The following is a 19,795-nucleotide window of genomic DNA, read 5'->3' as shown; positions in this document are numbered from 1 at the left end:
TTTTTCAAGAAAAGGGTGATCCACTTGTTCTAGAAGACTTTTGGCAAAGAGTGGACATCATTTTTGACACTTGAATAGTTAAAGTTCATAAATATAAGAGCCATTTGTAAGTAGTTTATATAACTCAGTGGATTTTTCATAGCATAAGATCCCAGAGTAATCTTTATTAAGGATGGATTATCTAGATATAAGATATGTTTCTTAGAAATTCTTAGGCCATCCTATAATTGCCCAACATGTTTATGATAAAATATAAAAGTACACATGACATTATGGACCAGTGAAGAAAATGCTATTCTGGGGCAGGAAATATAATTTTTTCTTTGTGTTTGCGCTGCTTATCTGTAATTTAGCTTTAAATTATTTACTAAACCAATAAGTAGGCTGAGCAATTCTCCACATCATCTCTGTTAGAAAATGTCTACAATCATTTTCTGAAATGATTTATATATGCCTTTTTAAATTAAAATGTGACATATGTTCCTGGGAAAAACTGATAAAACATTATCTAAAAATAGCCCAATAATAGCGTGAATCTTTATATTTGGAGTCTTTTATGCATACATTTACTGCTAACATTTTCTTCAAAAATACTTTTAAACCACAGTAAATAAACATAATAAAATTTAAAAGAGAATTATTTTCTCAGAGGTATTAGCCAGACACTTACTAGGAATTAAAAAGTATTTATTGGTTCTGCCAAGAAAAGTAAAAGTAGACTTAAAGCATCCATGACTAAGGCCATATATCAGAAAATGTTATTATCATTCTCTGAAAATTGGTGTTGGCCTCAATAAATTACTAATGTGATAAATGTTTGGCTAGTAGTAGAGTGTGGCACTGTTAATGTTGAACTCTCAGGAATTATGTGACAGAAATAAAGAAATGTATAGAAAAATATCCGCTCTCTGCTATATTTTTTTTCCTCTTCACTTTCGTAATTTAGCATTTCAACACCTTGGTAAATAGCCAGCAGTATATAGATCATTTGTTCACCAGATTGTAAACATCTTTTCAAATCAAATGATACCAAGAAAAGAGTTATGGGTTATATATTCCTTGGAAAGAAAATTAACTGTGGCTAAGTCATTCATAAGGTGTGTTTGTCAGCCATGTGTATCAAATACACAAGTTCATATCATGAAATTTTTGGTGCAGTTTAGTTTGCAATCAGCATTTAGTTCAGAAAATTTAATTTTTTCCCCCTTCCATTTCAGGCATCAACTCTCAATTGGCTTACAGTATTGCTTCTGGCGATAGCCTTGGGCAGTTTACAGTCGACAAGAATGGGGTATTGAAAGTTCTAAAACCTTTGGATCGGGAGAGTCAGTCCTTCTACAATCTGGTTGTTCAAGTGCATGACCTGCCACAGCTTCCAGCCTCCAGATTCACAAGCACTGCTCAAATCTCCATTATTTTGCTGGATGTCAATGATAACCCCCCAACCTTTCTTTCCCCTAAATTGACCTACATTCCAGAAAACACACCTATTGATACCATTGTTTTCAAAGCACAAGCAACTGACCCAGACAGTGGCCCAAACAGCTACATTGAGTACACCCTACTGAACCCTTCAGGAAATAAGTTCACTATCGGGACCATCGACGGAGAAGTAAGGCTCACTGGAGAGCTAGATAGAGAGGAGGTTTCCAATTATACTCTCACAGTGGTGGCTACGGACAAAGGTCATCCATCTCTGTCTTCATCTACAGAGGTGGTAGTTATGGTACTTGACATCAACGATAATAACCCTGTTTTTGCACAGGCCATGTATAAAGTGGAGATTAATGAAAATACACTTACTGGAACAGATATAATACAAGTATTTGCAGCAGATGGAGATGAAGGTACAAATGGACAGGTCCGTTATGGCATTGTCGATGGTAATGCCAATCAGGAATTTCGGATCGACTCGGTCACAGGGGCAATCACTGTGGCTAAGCCTTTGGATCGAGAGAAGACCCCTACTTACTCTTTAACTGTTCAGGCAACAGATCGGGGCAGCACTCCCAGAACTGATACCTCTACCGTCAGCATTGTTCTGTTGGATATTAATGATTTTGTCCCCATATTCGAGCTGTCTCCATATTCTGTAAATGTCCCTGAGAATCTGGGAACATTACCCAGAACAGTTCTTCAGGTAATTATATTTAAATCAAACAAATATTGTGCTTTTTGTAAGACAATTCATTTAATTACAGTGGTCATGCTGCCCCACTCTCTTCCTCATTCTCATCCAAAAATGCTTACTTGCTGATACAGCAGATCTCGAAAAGGACAGGTTTATGAAAATTACACCTAAGGACCTGTTGATTTCCTTGTAGATGAAATATTGTATTTCAATTATATCCTTTTGTGTTTACCTCTGCTGCACATATTTATGCGTTTGTGCATTTTTGAATTCTGTTTCACGGTAACAGTTATTCTATACATAGTAAGAAAATCAAATGATGTTAAAGTTTGAAAACTTTTACAAACATTGCTCTTCATTCCCTCTTTACAAATCCAACTACCTGGATGAATCTGCTGTTAAAAAATTTTTTGTGAAGTCTTCCAAAAATGCAATGTGTTGATTTTATACCTGGTTTTATACAAATTATATATTGTACACTGCACCATTTTAATATTTTACCTAAAACTTACAAACATGTCTCTGAAACCTTTTAACATTGGTCTGTATGGCTCTACCCTATTATTTTTAATAATATATACTTGTTTTTAATAATACACTTTATTTCATGGTATACATTTTGTGAGTATTACTCACATTCATGTCCTATATTATTTTCTCCTGTAGGTGGTGGCAAGAGATGATGATCAAGGTTCCAACAGCAAACTCTCGTATGTTCTATTTGGTGGTAATGAAGACAATGCTTTCACTCTCTCAGCTAGTGGAGAACTTCAAGTAACACAGAGTTTGGACCGTGAAACAAAGGAACATTTTGTCTTGCTGATCACAGCTGCAGATTCAGGTAAATCTGTAATAACCTTGTTCAACAGTGAAAAATTCCTTCATAATATATGTAAATGGAAGTACGTTTTTCTACCAGTAAACTAAATTTTTTTTTTTTTTTGAAATTTACTAATGCTTGGAACTTCAGTAGTATCCACATCATTTTATAGAACATATATCACTTTATGAAATTTATATGTAAATGGTAAGGGTTTAGGCACATTACAAACAAAGCTCTGTTCCTGTAAGACACAATATATCATTGCCTGGTAGGCTGACCCAGTATCTCTGTGGATATTTCAAGTACCTTAGCTTTGAAAACATTCAGATGGTTCTAACTGGTCATGGAGACAAGAGAGTGGGTCCAGAGTTCTACTTCACTAATCCTGTAGGTTCTTCAAAATCATAAGTAGATATGATAAGCATCTGATGAAGCCCCACAGAACTCCAAAAAGGGTGTCAGTGAGAGCCTGGCTTCTCACTGAGTAGCAGTGTAATGAACTATGATAGGGAGAAAGAAAAGCACTATACATTAGCTCTCACTGTTTGGAAACAGTATTTGCATAAAATTGTAGAACAAGTAGCATAAAATACAGCCTATTCAAATAGTAACATTACTGTTAACAACTGTTTTGTTTTACACTTCTAATTCAAAGCTGAAACAACTAAAATTTGTTAAAGAACCTCTGTGCCTTGAAGAAAGTAGATGTACTTAAATATGTGTTGAATAAACAAATGGATGAATAAATCATTGATCTTCAAAAGTCTCAGGGAATTATGAAGCATTGACTCTTGCCTGGAAAATCCCATGGACGGAGGAGCCTGGTGGGGTGCAGTCCATGGGGTTGTGAAGAGTCGGACAAGACTGAGCCACTTCATTTTCACTTTTCACTTCCATGCACTGGAGAAGGAAATGGCAACCCACTCCAGTGTTCTTGCCTGGAGAATCCCAGGGACGGCAGAGCCTGGTGGGCTGCCGTCTGTGGGGTCGCACAGAGTCAGACACGACTGAAGTGACTTGGCAGCAGCAGCAGCAGCAGTTCTTATGTAACACTCATTTATAAAAATTGTTAAAACTTACTGTTTTAATTATTGAGGACGTTAGTAATGTTGACATCTCTTTATTAATTTGTTGAAATTGTTTTAAGAACAGGCAGATTTGTTGGAACTTCAAAGGACTGACATTTTTGGTATATGGATATTTATGTAGATGTGTGGCTACTGCTATAGGAGAATTATTCTGAATTTTCAAATGAGCTGTTTTTGCTGTGGTTGAAATGTTTTTGATGAATATAATTTTTTGATTTTTTTTTATTTGTGACCAATTTCAGAGTATACAATTTCATGTCACCACTTCATAAAAAAAGGAGATTTGAAGATTAAGAGTGATTATAAATTTGTTAAGTATGCTAATGATAGTGCCACTGCTTATTTATCAAGATGGTTCTGTCTATATTATTTGCCATTGACTTCATCTTAGACTATTGCTTTGTGAAAGAAAGCACTATTCTCGTTTTTTTTTTTTAATCTGTGTGAATGACTGTGTTACATTTCATGCAAACTATAAAATCCCAGGCAATGATGAGCAGCATGTAGTGTGGTAACCATATAAAACTTAAACCAAGTTGATCTGAAACACGTTTCATTATATGTGTAGGCAGTACTTCTCAGTCAGTAGATAAACATTTTCATGTGGCAAATGCAGTCACTGCCACATGGCTCAGATCAATCCGTATTTCAAGAGTCATCTGGAGAAAAGAAAGGATAAAGAGGTGTACAAACTAGTAGAGGGTCAGATATATAGAGGCGAGATTTTATTATTGAAAACCCTGCAGCCTCAGCTCTCCTCTGAAGTTGCTGGATATGTATAGTCAATTCTAGGCACTCCCAGAAACAGAGTCTTTGTGCAGATCATTTGGGGGAGGAGAAACTAGACCCAGGAATCTGGCTGCTAAGGCATCCGTCATTATAAAACTTGCTGCACAAGATGGTGTGTCACACAAAGGTCATCCCAGGGCGATGAGCAGATTGTGATTATGAGAATCAGAGATGCAGTGTAGGGTGACCCTGGATGGACAGGGCACAACTCATAGAACTTCTCCATCAGGGGATTTGTGATTTGGAACATTCTAAGTCAAAAGCCATGTCAGAGAAAGAATGTAGACATCTAGACAAGAGTGCATGTTTTCAATCAGATCATTCTGAGAATTTAAAAATCTTTTTGTGCGCCTGTGAAGCCAAGAGGGAGATATTGTGCAGGGGAAGGGAATGGTTGTTTTCTGACATTTGGCAATCAGAGTCATGCAGTTTGCCAGATTTTACAGATATTAACCCATTTCTACACATTACTTTATTATCTCAGAGACTATGGTGTTTTTGTTTCCACTCTACTTACAGTAAACTCCTCAGAGTAATTAAGTTATTTGCTCAGGAGGTGGTGCAGTGGTAAAGAATCCACCTGCCAATGCAGGAGACTCAAGAGATGTGGGTTCAGTCCCTGGGTTGGGAAGATTCCCTGGAGTATAAAATGGCTAAACTGCTCCAGTATTCTTGCCTGGAAAGTCGCATGGACAGAAGAGCCTGGAGAGCTACAGTCTATAGGGTTGCAAAGAGTCAGACACGACTGAGCACTCATACACACACACACACACACACACAGCCAAGAAGTGGCAGAATAGGATTCAGACCCTAGTATATCTGACTTCCAAGTTTAGTGTATGTGAAGGTTTTAGTGTTTAGTTAAAGTAAAATTTGAAAAATATATATTAATTTCCAAAATAATTTTATTTGCAAAATAAACCCAATAATTGTCTATATAATATACTGATTAAAAGCTTTAAGTTTGAACTGATGGTGATTTAAATTCTGTTTCTCTCAAAAATTTTTTTTGTGATTCAGACAAAATCTATCATCTCTTTCAATCTCAGTATTTTCTCAGTAAAATGGGGATAATAGTAATTACAATGTAGTTTATTACAATGTTTAACTGACACAATATTTGTTAAATATGCCTAAAACATTGTATATATAATGATTTTAATGAGTTGTGATCCATGCACTTTAAACATTCAAAAATTCTTATGAATGTCTGCCCTGTTCCTTACTACTTAGTCTTATTTAAAAATGTATCAATTGTTTAAAAAACATTTTTTTAAAATTGCAATTCATATTTTTTCATTTTATGCATTACTACATTAAGAATTTTTATTTTTATTTATTTTTTATTTATTTATTTTTTATTTTACTTTACAATTCTGTATTGGTTTTTTTGTGATATCAGTTTTTTCAGATTTCCAAAGAATATATTGCATGGTAAGTGCTTAACCATTTAAAAACTGTAGGTCAGCCAAATTATGGTTAGGGAAGACTTTGTGGGCTAGTCAGCAAAATTAACCACCACTTGTAACGATGCTTCTCCATCAATATGACAGCATAAAATTGACATTTCATTAGGAAAAAAAGAATGAAAGAAAAAGAAAGGTAGGAAGGAAGCAAAAGAAAGAAGGGGAGGAAGAAAGAGGGAAGGAAGGAGGGACCAAGGAAGGAAGGAAGGGTGGGAAAGAAAACTGGAAATAATAGAGTTAAAAGTGTTCTCTTCTAGTACACTTGGATCAGTCAGCCTGTTGAGAGGAATTTTCACAACGAAGAGATTCATTAGAGCATTGGTCTAAATGTGCAGACTTCGCAAGAACCAAGTCCTGGTTTCAGGGAGCTGTACTGTGTGCATTCATGATGCCATCAGCCATGATCCTGGGGAAAATTGGGGATCTAAAATTGTTAATATAAGGACAAATAATGCAAGTGCAACTCTAATTTCTATGAAGGACTGTTGCCATTAAATGAAAAATGTGAAGACCAAGTGTGTTTATATTCTATCCAATAATGAGATAGAGTTATGAGTTATTAAAAAGTGACAGTTCAGATTATCAGTAAAATGAAATTATGTGGAAGTCTGTCATTCAGGGCCTTAAACTAATGTTAAGAATCATGGTGGGAGCATGAATGAGATTCAGGGACATTGGTCCCTTGGTCAGAGTATTTTGGCAGTCTTAGAAATTAGATAATTAATGGGAAATTTCCCCAAAGTACAGATTTTTATGAATACTTTTTTGAGGAGTTGTCTTGAGATGGACTGGTGGCTTATGAAGACACAGGAGTAGAAGAATTCAAGTAGGTGTATTCAGTTCAGTTCAGTTCAATTGCTCAGTCGTGTCCAACTCTTTGCGACCCCATGAATTGCAGCACACCAGGCCTCCCTGTCCCTCACCAACTCCCGGGGTTCACTCAGACTCACGTCCATCGAGTCCGTAATGCCATCCAGCCATCTCATCCTGCGTCGTCCCCTTATCCTCCTGCCTCCAATCTCTCCCAGCATCAGAGTCTTTTCCAATGAGTCAACTCTTCGCATAAGGTGGCCAAAGTACTGGAGCTTCAGCTTTAGCATCATTCCTTCCAAAGAAATCCCAGGGTTGATCTCCTTCAGAATGGACTGGTTGGATCTCCTTGCAGTCCAAGGGACCCTCAAGAGTCTTCTCCAACACCACAGTTCAAACACATCAATTCTTCAGCGCTCAGCCTTCTTCACAGTCCAACTCTCACATCCGTACATGTATGTATGGATACATACAAGTAGGTGTATGGAGATCCTTTAATATGAATCACATATAAAGCAATCAGAAATTGTGAGGTATGTTGGACTAGATGTTTCTAAAATTATTAAAACTCATGTGTAACCATAATTTTATATCCAATTCCTTTTTGTACTTTCAGTGTCATCAATATCCACTTGTGTAGAACAGTGAGAGCTTCACATATCAGGCTTCAGAATTTGCAGTTTTATATTCCAGGAATGAAGTCTCTGACACAGGATTTAAAATACTTATTCACTGCTATGATTTAAAAGTCAAATTAGTAGATGACATGAGAAAATTCAGAAAAATATGGCAGCTTTTAAGTCCCAGATGCCAGGTTATTCTCAAATTGGCAGTGTTCTGAGAACCAGGAAAATATCAAAGTGTTCTAAACAGGAAAAAAAAAATTGACAGTTTTATTCCTTAGCTCACAAATCATTTTTCCTTTGCTCTTTTGAAATTCTTACCTGATGGCAACCCAAAGATGGGTCAACATTGGCAATATGGCAGCAATTGAAGCAGCAGCTTATTTTTATCAGCAGACCTCTAAATCTTTGAATATTTGTGGAGAAGATATTAGCATTCCACTTTCATTGTATTTTTATTTACTGACTGCATGGCTGTAGAGTAGCACATCTGGAAGCTCTCTAAGGACTCCTGTCCAGTGCTTAAAATGAATACAACCACACTATCCTATATGTGTGGGACCAAGTGTTGCACTGTTAAATAAAACCAGGACAGAGGGCAACAATTCTACTTCACTTTTTTTTTCTCCCATAGGATTTACTTACTAAAGATTAATTTAAAGAGGTGAGGCTAAAACTCAATTAAAGATAATATTTTGTTCAACTGATATAATAAAAACTATGGATGTTCTGCCTTCAGTCCAAATTACTCAGTGTTATTTCTTCTAGAAATATGTATCAAGTAGACACTCCCAGGAGGCTAAGGCTTTACCCAGGTGTAGTCATGAAAGTACTGCAGAGAACCCAGAACATGTGGTTCATCCTAAGAGGAGAGCTGGCCCTAAAGCAATTATTGTCCTTCTCATATTTTGACACTCTGTTCCCAAAGATCTTTCCTTCCAAAATTTTTCCTTACCATTTTCTCATAAGTGCAATAAATTAAGTAATATGTTTTAAGTACCATAAGCAGCAGGGAATTATCAGGGAACTCAGAGCTTTATACTTCCAAAAAAATTAATCCTAAGAATTAATTTACAAAATGGAAGTATATTATAAAGGCAAACACATAGTTTTGTGGTTAAAAAGAGGTTCGAATTCCATCTCTGACAATTTTTAGGTATGTGACCTTGAACAAGTTACCTTAGAGTGTGTGTGCTCAGTCGCCTAGTTGTGTCTGACTCTTTGCAACCCTTTGAACTATAGCCCACCAGACTCCTCTGTCCATGGGATTTTCTGAGCAGTACTGGAGTGGGTTGCCATTTCCTTCTCCAGGTGATCTTCCTGACTTAGGGATCAAATCCACATCTACATTGGATTTTATATTGTTATCTATTTGATAGGAACACTAATTCCTACATGAAAAATGTATTAGCGGGAATAAATGTTGAAATGATTCATTTTAGCTGTTAATATTAGTCAGCACATTTGTTGGACATCTTAAGCTTCAGTTCAGTTCAGTCGCTCAGTCGTGTCCAACTCTTTGCAACCCCATGAATTGCGGCATGCCAGGCCTCCCTGTCCATCCCCATCTCCTGGAGTTCACTCAAACTCACGTTCATCAGAGGAAGCAGAGATCAAATTGCCAACATCTTAAGCTTAGTAAGGCCAAGTAAAATTTCTGACTTTTATGCTTCTCCATAAGTTGTTCTCTGTCCCCGGTTTCACAATTGCTCAAGGCAAACTTTGTTCAACAAGTCCATTGACAACTAGACTCTGACTCACACAATGTCCTGATTGATCCAATTTTCATCATCTCCATTACCACCACCTTAGTCTGTGTGCATGTGTGCTTGCTAAGTCACTTCAGTCATGTCTGACTCTTTGTGACCCTATGGACCATAGCCCACCAGGCTCCTTGGTCCATGAGATTCTCCAGGCAAGAACACTGGAGTGTGTTGCCATGGCCTCCTCCACGGGACCTTCTCAACACAGGCACTGAACCTGCATCTCTTATGTCTCCTGCATTGGTAGGCAGGTTCTTTAACACTAGAGCCACCTGGGAAGCCCCCCAGTTTAGTCCATGCCGGGGCAAATATGATAGCTTTCTAACTGCCTTTCTCCCCCGACAGTATGCTCTCCAACAAGCAGCTCATGAACCTTAAAGCCATAAAAAATGATTATGCCCTGTTGCTTAATTAAAACCATTCGTTGATTTCCAAGAATAAAAACTAAATTTCTTACCATTGACCACATGGCATTAAATGACCTTGCCTCTGTCTACTAGCTGACCCCTCTGTCATCATCTGCTGCTGCCTTCCTTTATTATGTTCCACCATTGGTCATTCAGTTCAGTTCAGTTCAGTTCAGTCGCTCAGTCGTGTCCAACTCTTTGCGACCCCATGAATCGCAGCACGCCAGGCCTCCCTGTCCATCACCAACTCCCGGAGTTCACTCAGACTCATGTCCATCGAGTCAGTGATGCCATCCAGCCATCTCATCCTCTGTCATCCCCTTCTCATCCTGCCCCCAATCCCTCCCAGCATCAGAGTCTTTTCCAATGAGTCACCTCTTCGCATGAGGTGGTCAAAGTACTGGAGTTTCAGCTTTAGCATCATTCCTTCCAAAGAAATCCCCGGGCTGATCTCCATTGGTCATTATCACCTCTCAACTCTGTTCAGTATCTCCACGTTGGTTTGGTTGAAATCAGCTAGTGTAGGAGTATTTACACTACAAAAATCAGCAAGCTTACAGATCAGGTGACTTACTGCTGGAGAGTAGTGGCTAAATACTGACAGCAAATTGCCAGTGCCAGTTAATCTGGCCCCTTTAAAAATGCCAACCTTTTTTTCATCCTTGGCCTTTTGCATTTGTACCTGTAGTTCTCACTATCTGGAGTGTTCTACTTTGTAGCTGGCTGTTTTGTTGTGTTTTTTTTTTTTTTTTCCATTTTTTAATGGGGGTGGTGCAGACGACATCTGTATCATTGTCATTTTGTCATTGCATCTAAGTAAAATGTCAACTTCTCAGAGAGGACTTATCTGACTGCCAGTCTATAGGTCCCACTTCCCATCTCTCCAATATTTCTATCACATTACTCTGTTGTAAATTTTTTCTTAAACATGAATTGCCATTTAAAGTTATATGCTTATATAGAATATAATGCTTTCCTGTTGGCTCAACAATAAAGAATCTGCCTGCCAGTGTAGGAGATGTGGATTCCATCCATGGGTCGGGAAGATCCCCTGGAGAAGGAAATGGCGACCCACTCCAGTATTCTTGTCTGGGAAATCCCATGGACAAAGGGACCTGGCAGGCTACAGTTTGGTTACCTCATCAATAGCTGTCATACTTCCAGTATCATGTAAGCTTCCTAAGTGAAAGTGAAAATTGCTTAGTAATGTCTGACTCTTTGTGACCCCATGGGCTATACAGTCCATGGAATTCTCCAGGCCAGAATACTGGAGTGGGTAGCCTTTCCCCCTCCAGGGGATCTTCCCAACCCAGGGATCAAACCCAGGTCTCCCACATTGCAGGCAGATTCTTTACCAGCTCAGCCACTAGGGAAGCCCAAGAATACTGGCGTGGATAGCCTATCCCTTCTTCAGGGGATCTTCCCGACTCAGAATCAAACCCAAGTCTCCCACATTGTAGGCAGATTCTTTACCAGCTGAGTTACCAGAAAAGCTCCTGTCTTGTTCAAAACTGAATTCCCAGAAACACTCAGAGCAGAATGTATAATGTAACATTTGCTGAATAAATATTTGTTGAATGAATGAATGATTTACTGAGTGAAAATGATGATAATTATTTATCAAACCATCCTGTTATTATGCAACTATTATTTCATATTTATTTACCATACTTAAATACAGTTTATTATTATGTATTTACTTGCAGATTTTGCAAAGGACCTACAAAAAAAGGAAAAGTGCCAATCTTTTTAAACTGATGCCTGAAATTCCAGAAGTTTTTGCTACATTGGTTGTGGTCATTCAAATTGACCCCTGCTTTGAAAAGCAGCATAAGCATTTAAGGCTCTGTGGTGTTTAGTGTGATGTGATAAATTGCAGTCATATGTAAAGACCCACTGAAGCGTTTTATGGCTTTAATTCAGTTTTAAATGCTTAAAAATACTGCTTGAGCTATATTCTCATGACTCTCCCCTGAACTTTCTGGCTCTTATTCAATTCTGTATCTAGTAGATGTTTCTAGGTAGGTCTTATCTCTACCTTGTGATGCCCTGCCTACCTTTTCTTGGTCTGGCTCGCTAACTCAGAATCTGCATAAACAGAAACTGTGCTTTTGAAAAGTTTCGGCATTTGGCAATACTTTTATATCTGGACTTCCCACAGCAAAAAAGTGTGAGCCTCCCATATCTCCCAAAACACTGAACACCTTTTTAGCTACCAAAAAAAAAAAAAATATATATATATATATATATATCCCATATGTGGTATTTGACTTCACATAGCTTAATAATAAAGGCCTATGATTCTTCACGTAAACTTAATGTGAAAATTTTTACTTATTTTGTTATGAGGATTTTGGTGTTTAGATAAGCATTTCCAATAGATATATATCCATGGAATTTTCCAAGTCTCTTAGAATTTTTTTAACCTTTGGTGATCTTCTACCCTCACCAGTAAATTCATAGTCTGTGACCTATTAAAATCTACTACTACTCTTAAAGGAAGGAATTAGTATAAGAGAAAGCAGTAAAACAAGATGTAACTATAAGGGGTTATTGAAGTTATAACCTAGTGTGTAATATGGAAGGATTTTAAAAGAAAGCTATATATGAAAAGTTCTAAGTGAGAAAAATCTGACTTAAAATGCTAATTTTATAACCAGAAGTCTTCTTGGAAATGAGCCAGTCCATTTTCTTTATTTTTGAGATAAGAAAATTGAGGCCTGGAATAATTAGGCAGTTTGCCAGAGCTTACAGACCCAGAGAATATCAGAGTCAAGAACAATATCCAGTATTTCTGCCTTCCAACTGAGCCCTTGCTCACTTATGGTATATCTGAAAAAAAATCAGAATCTGATTACCCTCTGCAAAACATAAATTTCCAAAAACACAATTTTAAGAAAGCTTTTCTTCTTCTATCCGATCCATTGTACTTGAATGAATAAAACATTCTGTTATTTTTCTTTTTCCAAATAAATAAATAAATGTTTCAAAATATTTTAAGTGGCATCAAATCAACTGGAATCAGTAATTTCAATGCTGATTGTTTGAGAACGAGCTTCAGTTTAGACATTGTTCAAATTAAATTGCTAAGTAGGAGAAGATATAAAAAATCACTAGGCTTTACAGGTAGAGGATGATAATATTGCCAATTATTCCAACCAGTTGTCATTTTGCATTTACATTTATTAAAACCAAACTATAATGGTAATTTAATAGATCTTATAAGTGAATTATTATTAGAGTCAATGAGACTCATATGCTTCTATGGGCTGTCAATGTGTAGCAAGAATCTGGACAATGTTTTGTCAGGAATCATTTGTGGAGCAGTCTCTACCAGGGATTCTTCTAAGAACTGGAGATATAGTGGTGAAAAAATGACAGTCTCTGTCCTCACAGAAGTTACATTCCAGTCAGAAAGCTAGACAAAATGTAATATATAGGTCGGGAGTTATATGAGGTGCTATGTAATTAAATAAAGCAGGTTAAATGGCTAGAGAGAAAGGAACTGGAGGTATTATTTTTAATAGCAGAGTCAGGACAGTGAAATATGAAAATCTGGGTAAATTTGCAGATGAAACGGTTCCTAGACAGGGATCAGGTTGCCTTTATTCAAAAGACAACTGGAAGGCCTGGACGGCTCTACCAGAGTAAAAGAAAGGAGAAATCTTGATAAATGAATTAGGCAGAGGCTGGATCATCTCAGTGTTTTAGACCAGGGAAAGAAGTTTTAATTTTATTCAAAGAGAAAGGCAAAGTCTTGTTAAAGCTTTGGACAGGGGAGCAACAAGGAATTTTGGAGTGGCCTGTTTCTGTGGAAAAGAGATCTGGTTTTGTGGCAGTGGTGAAAACTACAGTGGAAATAGAGATGTTGATTAAAAGGCCATGACAGCAGCCCTTGGGAATGTTTGAAATTAGCTACAGCATGGAGGAGGTGTGAAAGAGCTAAATATTTTATCCGTTTTGAAGGTTAAGCCACTAGGACTTGATGATGGAATTGGAGGTATAGGAAATTAGTAAAAGAGACAAATCAAGCATGAGTCCTAGAGTACTGGCCTGAGAAATTTGGGGATAGGAAAAGGAAAAAAAAATTTTAGGTTGAATTATCCTTACATTATTTTTTTGATATACTGTATTTTGGATATTATGAAATCTCCAGTGAAGATGGCAGGTAGATATAAAAGTTTAATTCTCAGGAAACACGTTTGAGTAGAGATACAACTTGTGTAGACTAACTTTAGACGATGTTCATTCTGTGCATGCTAAGTGCTTGTTTGTACCAGATTTCTTTCTATAGGATCTGATTTAATCCCACAACAGACTTGTAAATTGGATTCCAATATTATGAATTAAAAGAAAAACAAAAACAAAGCTGAGTATTAGAGAAGTAAACAACTTGACTCAGACCTTCAGCTGTTAATCAATAGAAACAGAATCCGAAGCCACTAAACCTGATCAAGGAGACCGTTTAACTATGACTCACTCTTTCCCATAGATTAGCTCATCTAACATATTGTGTTTCACATAAACCATGTTTATGAGTGTTTTCTCTTTGGATTAAATATTATTTTATATTAAAAAGAGAAATGGTTTTTGCAGCAAAAAAAGAGAAACAACATTCAGTTCTCTGCCATTGAAACAGCAAGTAAAATAAAAATATTCATGAATTCAAAATCAAAGGATTACTGTTCTCAGATCAAGAAATGCATATCCAAGAGTTTTATGGAGTGCAAAGCAAATGTTTAATACTATACTTAGAATATACAATATGTACGATACACACATCTATGCACATACAGTAAGTCAATTGGGCTGTGTTATTTGCATTTAATTGGAGTGTGGGAGATTAACTTGTGCACAAATTAAATATATTACCTTTATTTATCTGTTCTCGGTCTAATATGCTAACAAGCTAAAGAGATATTCTGACTATAGATTTGGCCAAAAAGTCTAGTAGTGAACTATGTGTCAGCATAATTAATAGGTCTGAGGGGAAATTTTCAGTTATTAGCATCCCTAATTAAGGGCATTTATCATCTGATTGAAACAGGGGATAAATTTCATTCTTATGCAGGGATTGGAAATTACTTTTTAATGAAGGGGAAACATGATGCTTTTGCAAAAGTTAATCCTAAAATCTAAAAGGGCTAATCACTATGCTTATTTTCTTGGTGAGGCTATGATGACATTTTGAATGAGAACTGTTTGTCACATTGTTCAGCTGAGAGGGTCACTGCATTGCAAATGTCTCTATAATCAAAAGAGAGGTCAGAAATGTGGAATATGACATTTTACATCTGAGGAGAGTTGCTTTTTAAATGTTCCAGAAAGACTGCATTCTGTCAGTATTATTTGTGGGAAGATGTTGAAGAACTTGCCTTGTCTGTTATGATGAACATTCTTAGTAATGAAAAATGCTTGAAAACTTTCCATAAGATATCAATGATTCCATAAATCAAACAGTGCTAGGGTAATCTTCAGTTACCAGAAATCACTTGCATTTAACTTAGTTATATATTTGAGTCAAAGGAAGTTTTGTTATTTCCATTGGAGTATTTGTCTCAGATGACATTTTGTTTCCAAGGTTCATAACTGGTTATTGTTTTACTTCCTCTTATTTCCAATAAGTTTAGTACAAAACCCATTAGTGACTAAGTGTTATCATAAATCATTTATTTACATAATAGTCTTTAAATCAGCTACACTTTGGTAGAAATAACTTTTCCTACATAGTATTTCATTTGTATAGTCATAAGATAAAAAATGGAGAAGGCAATGGCACCCCACTCCAGTACTCTTGCCTGGAAAATCCCATGGACGGAGGAGCCTGGTGGGCTGCAGTCCATGGGGTCACTACGAGTCTGACACGACCGAGCGACTTCACTTTCACTTTTCACTTTCATGCACTGGAAAAGGAAGTGGCAACCCACTCCAGTGTTCTTGCCTGGAGAATCCTGGGGATGGCAGAGCCTGGTGGGCTGCCATCTATGGGGTCACGCAGAGTCGGACACGACTGAAGCAACTTAGCAGCAGCAGCAACAAGATAAAAATACAAAAAGAAAGATGATCAAGCTTCCAAAATTCCAATAAATAATAGCTAGAATTGCTATCATGTTGCATACAATTAAAATTTGATGAAGTAATTTCAGTCTATTTCTCATTTACTTAATTTAAGCTATAAATCCGAGTAGATGAAGGAAACCCAACTTTGAAATGGAAACAAACTATTTGAAATATTAAAGAGATGATTATATTACCTAAAGGATAAATATTAAATATAATAGACAACAATGTAAGCTTAGTATGAGGAATTTTTCCTTTTCAAAAATATTCTAATTTTATCATGTTAAAACTTAATCTTACTTTGTAGCCTATTTTGATAATTATTCCAAAGATATATAATTTGATAGTTTCACTAAATAGGCAGGACTCAGGCTATATTTTGAATTTGGTAGTATTTCAGAGTTTCAACATGTGTTATTAGGGTTCTTTTTTTTTAATGTTCTCCAAAATTAAGTCTTTATCACATACTTTATGTGGGGGATAAAATATTTAGTTTACATCATATTTTATTTTATAAACTCTTAAAAATTATGTATCCATATAACATAAAATTTACCACTTTAATGATTTTTAAGTGTACATTTCAATGACATTAACTACATTTGCACTATGAGCAATTTTCAGTCTTATTTACATAATATTGCTAAGTTCTTTCTTTAGTTTTGTCACCTCTATTTAGTATGATAGTTGCTCAGTCGTGTACAACTCTTTGTGACCCTATGGACTGTAGCCCACCAGGCTTCTCTGTCCATGGAATTCTCCAGACAAGAATATTGAAGTGGGTAGCAATTCCCTTCTCCAGGGAATCTTCCTGACCCAGGGATAGAACTTGGGTCTCCTGCATTACAGGCAGATTCTTTAGTATAAGAATTTATAAAAAGGAAATAGTGTTTTTGATAAAGATTCCTGAGAAATGATTAAAAATAAAACGTTACCTAAGTATGTACCTACCTAATTTATATAAACATATTTGTAGAACTAATTAGTGGTAATATATTATAAAATAAAAATTTTAAGATAAATGCTATTGGTCATATTTATATACTACTACATATTTACTTGCTTCACATATTTTCTGGATTCAAATTTAAGCCAAACCACATAATTAAAAGTCAATACTGAGTGGTTGGTTTTAATACCTTTTCAGGGGATGGCTTACTTACTGTAAGAAATATGTGTTTACTCCAAGTATAAAAAAGAAGGTAATACTTTATTACAACAAACACACCCAGTCAGAGGACTGTTCCACCAAATGTTTGATGTTAAGAATGAAATCAGTTTTGTGGCAAAGCAACAGATTTCAGTTAAGCAAAATTCTAATGCAGCTGAGCAGTTTCTCATGTTTCAGGAAAATATGTTTAATTTATGGGGGCTAATATTAAATATGTAAAATGCCTGCAGTTAGAACTTTAATTAGATCTTTAGATTCATTCATTACACTTATTGAAGATGAATTTTCTGATAGAGCAGTTGCCTGAAACATTTTTCTTTTTAAAATCTTATTTTAGGTTTCCTTGAACTTTATTCTAATATGTTTGATCTTTTTAAGCCACCAATGTTCAAAGGCAATACCAGTTTAACCATTTCCCAAGTTTAAAAGTATAAAATATGACTCAAGACAAAGTTTGGAACTACGCAAATGTAATGGACTATCAGAAGATTAAACTGTGAATAATCTTTGTGTGTGTGTGTGTGTGTGTGTGTGGGTGTGGGTGGGTGTATGTGTGTGATGTGTTTTTACACATTAAAAAATGCTTTTCAGAATCATATGTATTTTTTGCTGTTGCTCTAAAAATTTAAGAAGTTTAATATCTATTTACCCACGTTTATTGTATATATGTTGGAGAAGGAAATGGTAACCCACTCCAGTATTCTTACTTGGAGAATCCCATGAACAGAGGAGCCTGGCAGGCTACAGTCCATGGGGTCGCAAGACTTAAACACGATTTGACAACTGAACCACTGTTGTATATATGTATACATATATATACTTTATAAAATATATATACAGGCTTCCCTGGTGGCTCAGATGGTAAAGATTCCACCTGCAATGCAGGAGACCCAGGTTTGATCCCTGGGTTAGGAAGGTTCCCTGGGGAAGGGAATGGCCACCCACTCCATTATTCTTGCCTGGAAAATTCCATGGATGGAGGAGCCTGGCAGGCTATAATCCATAGGGTAGCAAAGAGTCAGACACGACTGAGTGACTAACACTTTCACTTTTACTCTCATATATGTACACGCTCAGATGTATGATATATAAAATACAAAATATTTTTACAAAATGAATTTGAGCTTCCTTTTATCATCTGACTTCTGATTGTATTTCACATGTCTCCTATATGCTCCTTGCCTCTATACTTAAACATTTCTGAGGTTTTGTCCATTCATTTCATTTCTTTCTTCAGCTCCATTCATTGGCTCACTGTCTTCTATCAGGAGTCTAGGTCCTTACATCCTACTTCTTCTTTCTGATTGCATCTGGTTCTCATAAATCAATTCCAGATGAAACTGAGTAATCTTGCCCTATTATGCCACTACCTATATAATTCATCATTATCAGATCTATCCAAGCAAAATATTGGCCCCTAGTATTCTGATTCCTCTCATGGGATTCAGGATTAATTGGGACCCTCTGTTATAAGTAGTAGACTATCTCCAAAATGTTGACCTTTGTCAGAAGTTTTGTTCTCTGACCCCAGCCTTAGGCTAAAACCTATATTTATTCCCAGAAGTGATCAGCTTTTTGAACTTCCAGCCATGTAGTCACTAGATCAGATTTCCATATATAGAGTCAAAGGAGAACTTAATAAACATTGAAGACAACCTATGCCTTATTGGTTTAGATAACGATGAATTAAACAATAATTTCTGCTCTCAATTATTTTATAACTTAATAGAGAATATGGTAGAAGTACGTCAATAATAATAATAATGAGTAAAACATCTGCAATAAGAGTGGCATACTTTTATCTGAGCCTAATGAACAGAGAAAATATATTTTTTCAAGAGTTCAGAGTTGACTTTCCCTCCGTCCACTATTGTTGTTCAGTCGCTAAGTCATCTCTGACTCTTGGTGACCCCATGGACTATACTTCTCAGTCCATGGGGGTTTCAGGCAAGAATACTGGAGTGGGTTGCCATTTCCTCCTCCAGAGGATCTTCCCAACACAGGGATCGACCCCACGTTTCCCATGTCTCCTGCATTAGCAGGCAGATTCTTTACCACTGAGCCACCAGAGAAGGCTCTGTCCACTATGGCTAAATGAAAATAAATTGTTTAAATTCTTTGAGTTGAAAGTTCTTTATTAAAAAAACTTAAATAGTGATACCTACTTCATGAATCTGTATATTAAGAGTAATACATATAAAAGATACTCATGCACATGTATGTCTGCTAAGTCGCCTCAGCATGTAAAGAGTCGACTCTTTACAACCCTATGGACTGTAGCCCCCTGGGCTACTCTGTCCATGGGACTCTCCAGGCAGGAATACTGGAGTGGGTTGCTGTGCCTTCCTCCAGGGGATCTTCCCAACCCAGGGATCAAACCCATGTCTCTTGGGTCTCCTGCATTGCCAGTAAGGTTCTTTAACACTAGTGCTACCTGGGAAGCACCACTCAAATACTATTATAAAATAAGTGTTCAATAATACGTATCTAAAAATATATATGTGGCTCAGACGGTAAAGCGTCTGTCTGCAATGCAGGAGACCCCGGTTCGATCCCTGGGTTGGAAGATCCCCTGGAGAAGGAAATGGCAGCCCAGTCCAGTATTCTTGCTTGGAAAATCCCATGGATGACGGAGCCTGGTAGCCTACAGTCCATGGGGTCACA

At 36.7% G+C, this 19,795-nt stretch overlaps 1 protein-coding gene across 1 annotated transcript in view; it reads left to right on the top strand.

Annotated features, from left to right (window-relative positions):
- FAT4 (FAT atypical cadherin 4) overlaps positions 1-19,795 on the top strand; it is a 184,030-nt gene that overhangs the window by 105,507 nt on the left and 58,728 nt on the right. The window contains exons 5-6 of the mRNA XM_040250540.1: positions 1,218-2,140; positions 2,798-2,972. Coding sequence (XP_040106474.1) covers positions 1,218-2,140; positions 2,798-2,972 — 1,098 coding nt within the window. The remainder of the gene's footprint in view (positions 1-1,217; positions 2,141-2,797; positions 2,973-19,795) is intronic.

Source organism: Oryx dammah, unplaced genomic scaffold (genome assembly GCF_014754425.2).
Source record: "Oryx dammah isolate SB20612 unplaced genomic scaffold, SCBI_Odam_1.1 HiC_scaffold_12, whole genome shotgun sequence".
NCBI classification, from domain to species: domain Eukaryota; kingdom Metazoa; phylum Chordata; class Mammalia; order Artiodactyla; family Bovidae; genus Oryx; species Oryx dammah.
The sequence above is the reverse complement of the archived record's forward strand: the minus strand, read 5'-3'. Positions and strand labels throughout refer to the sequence as shown.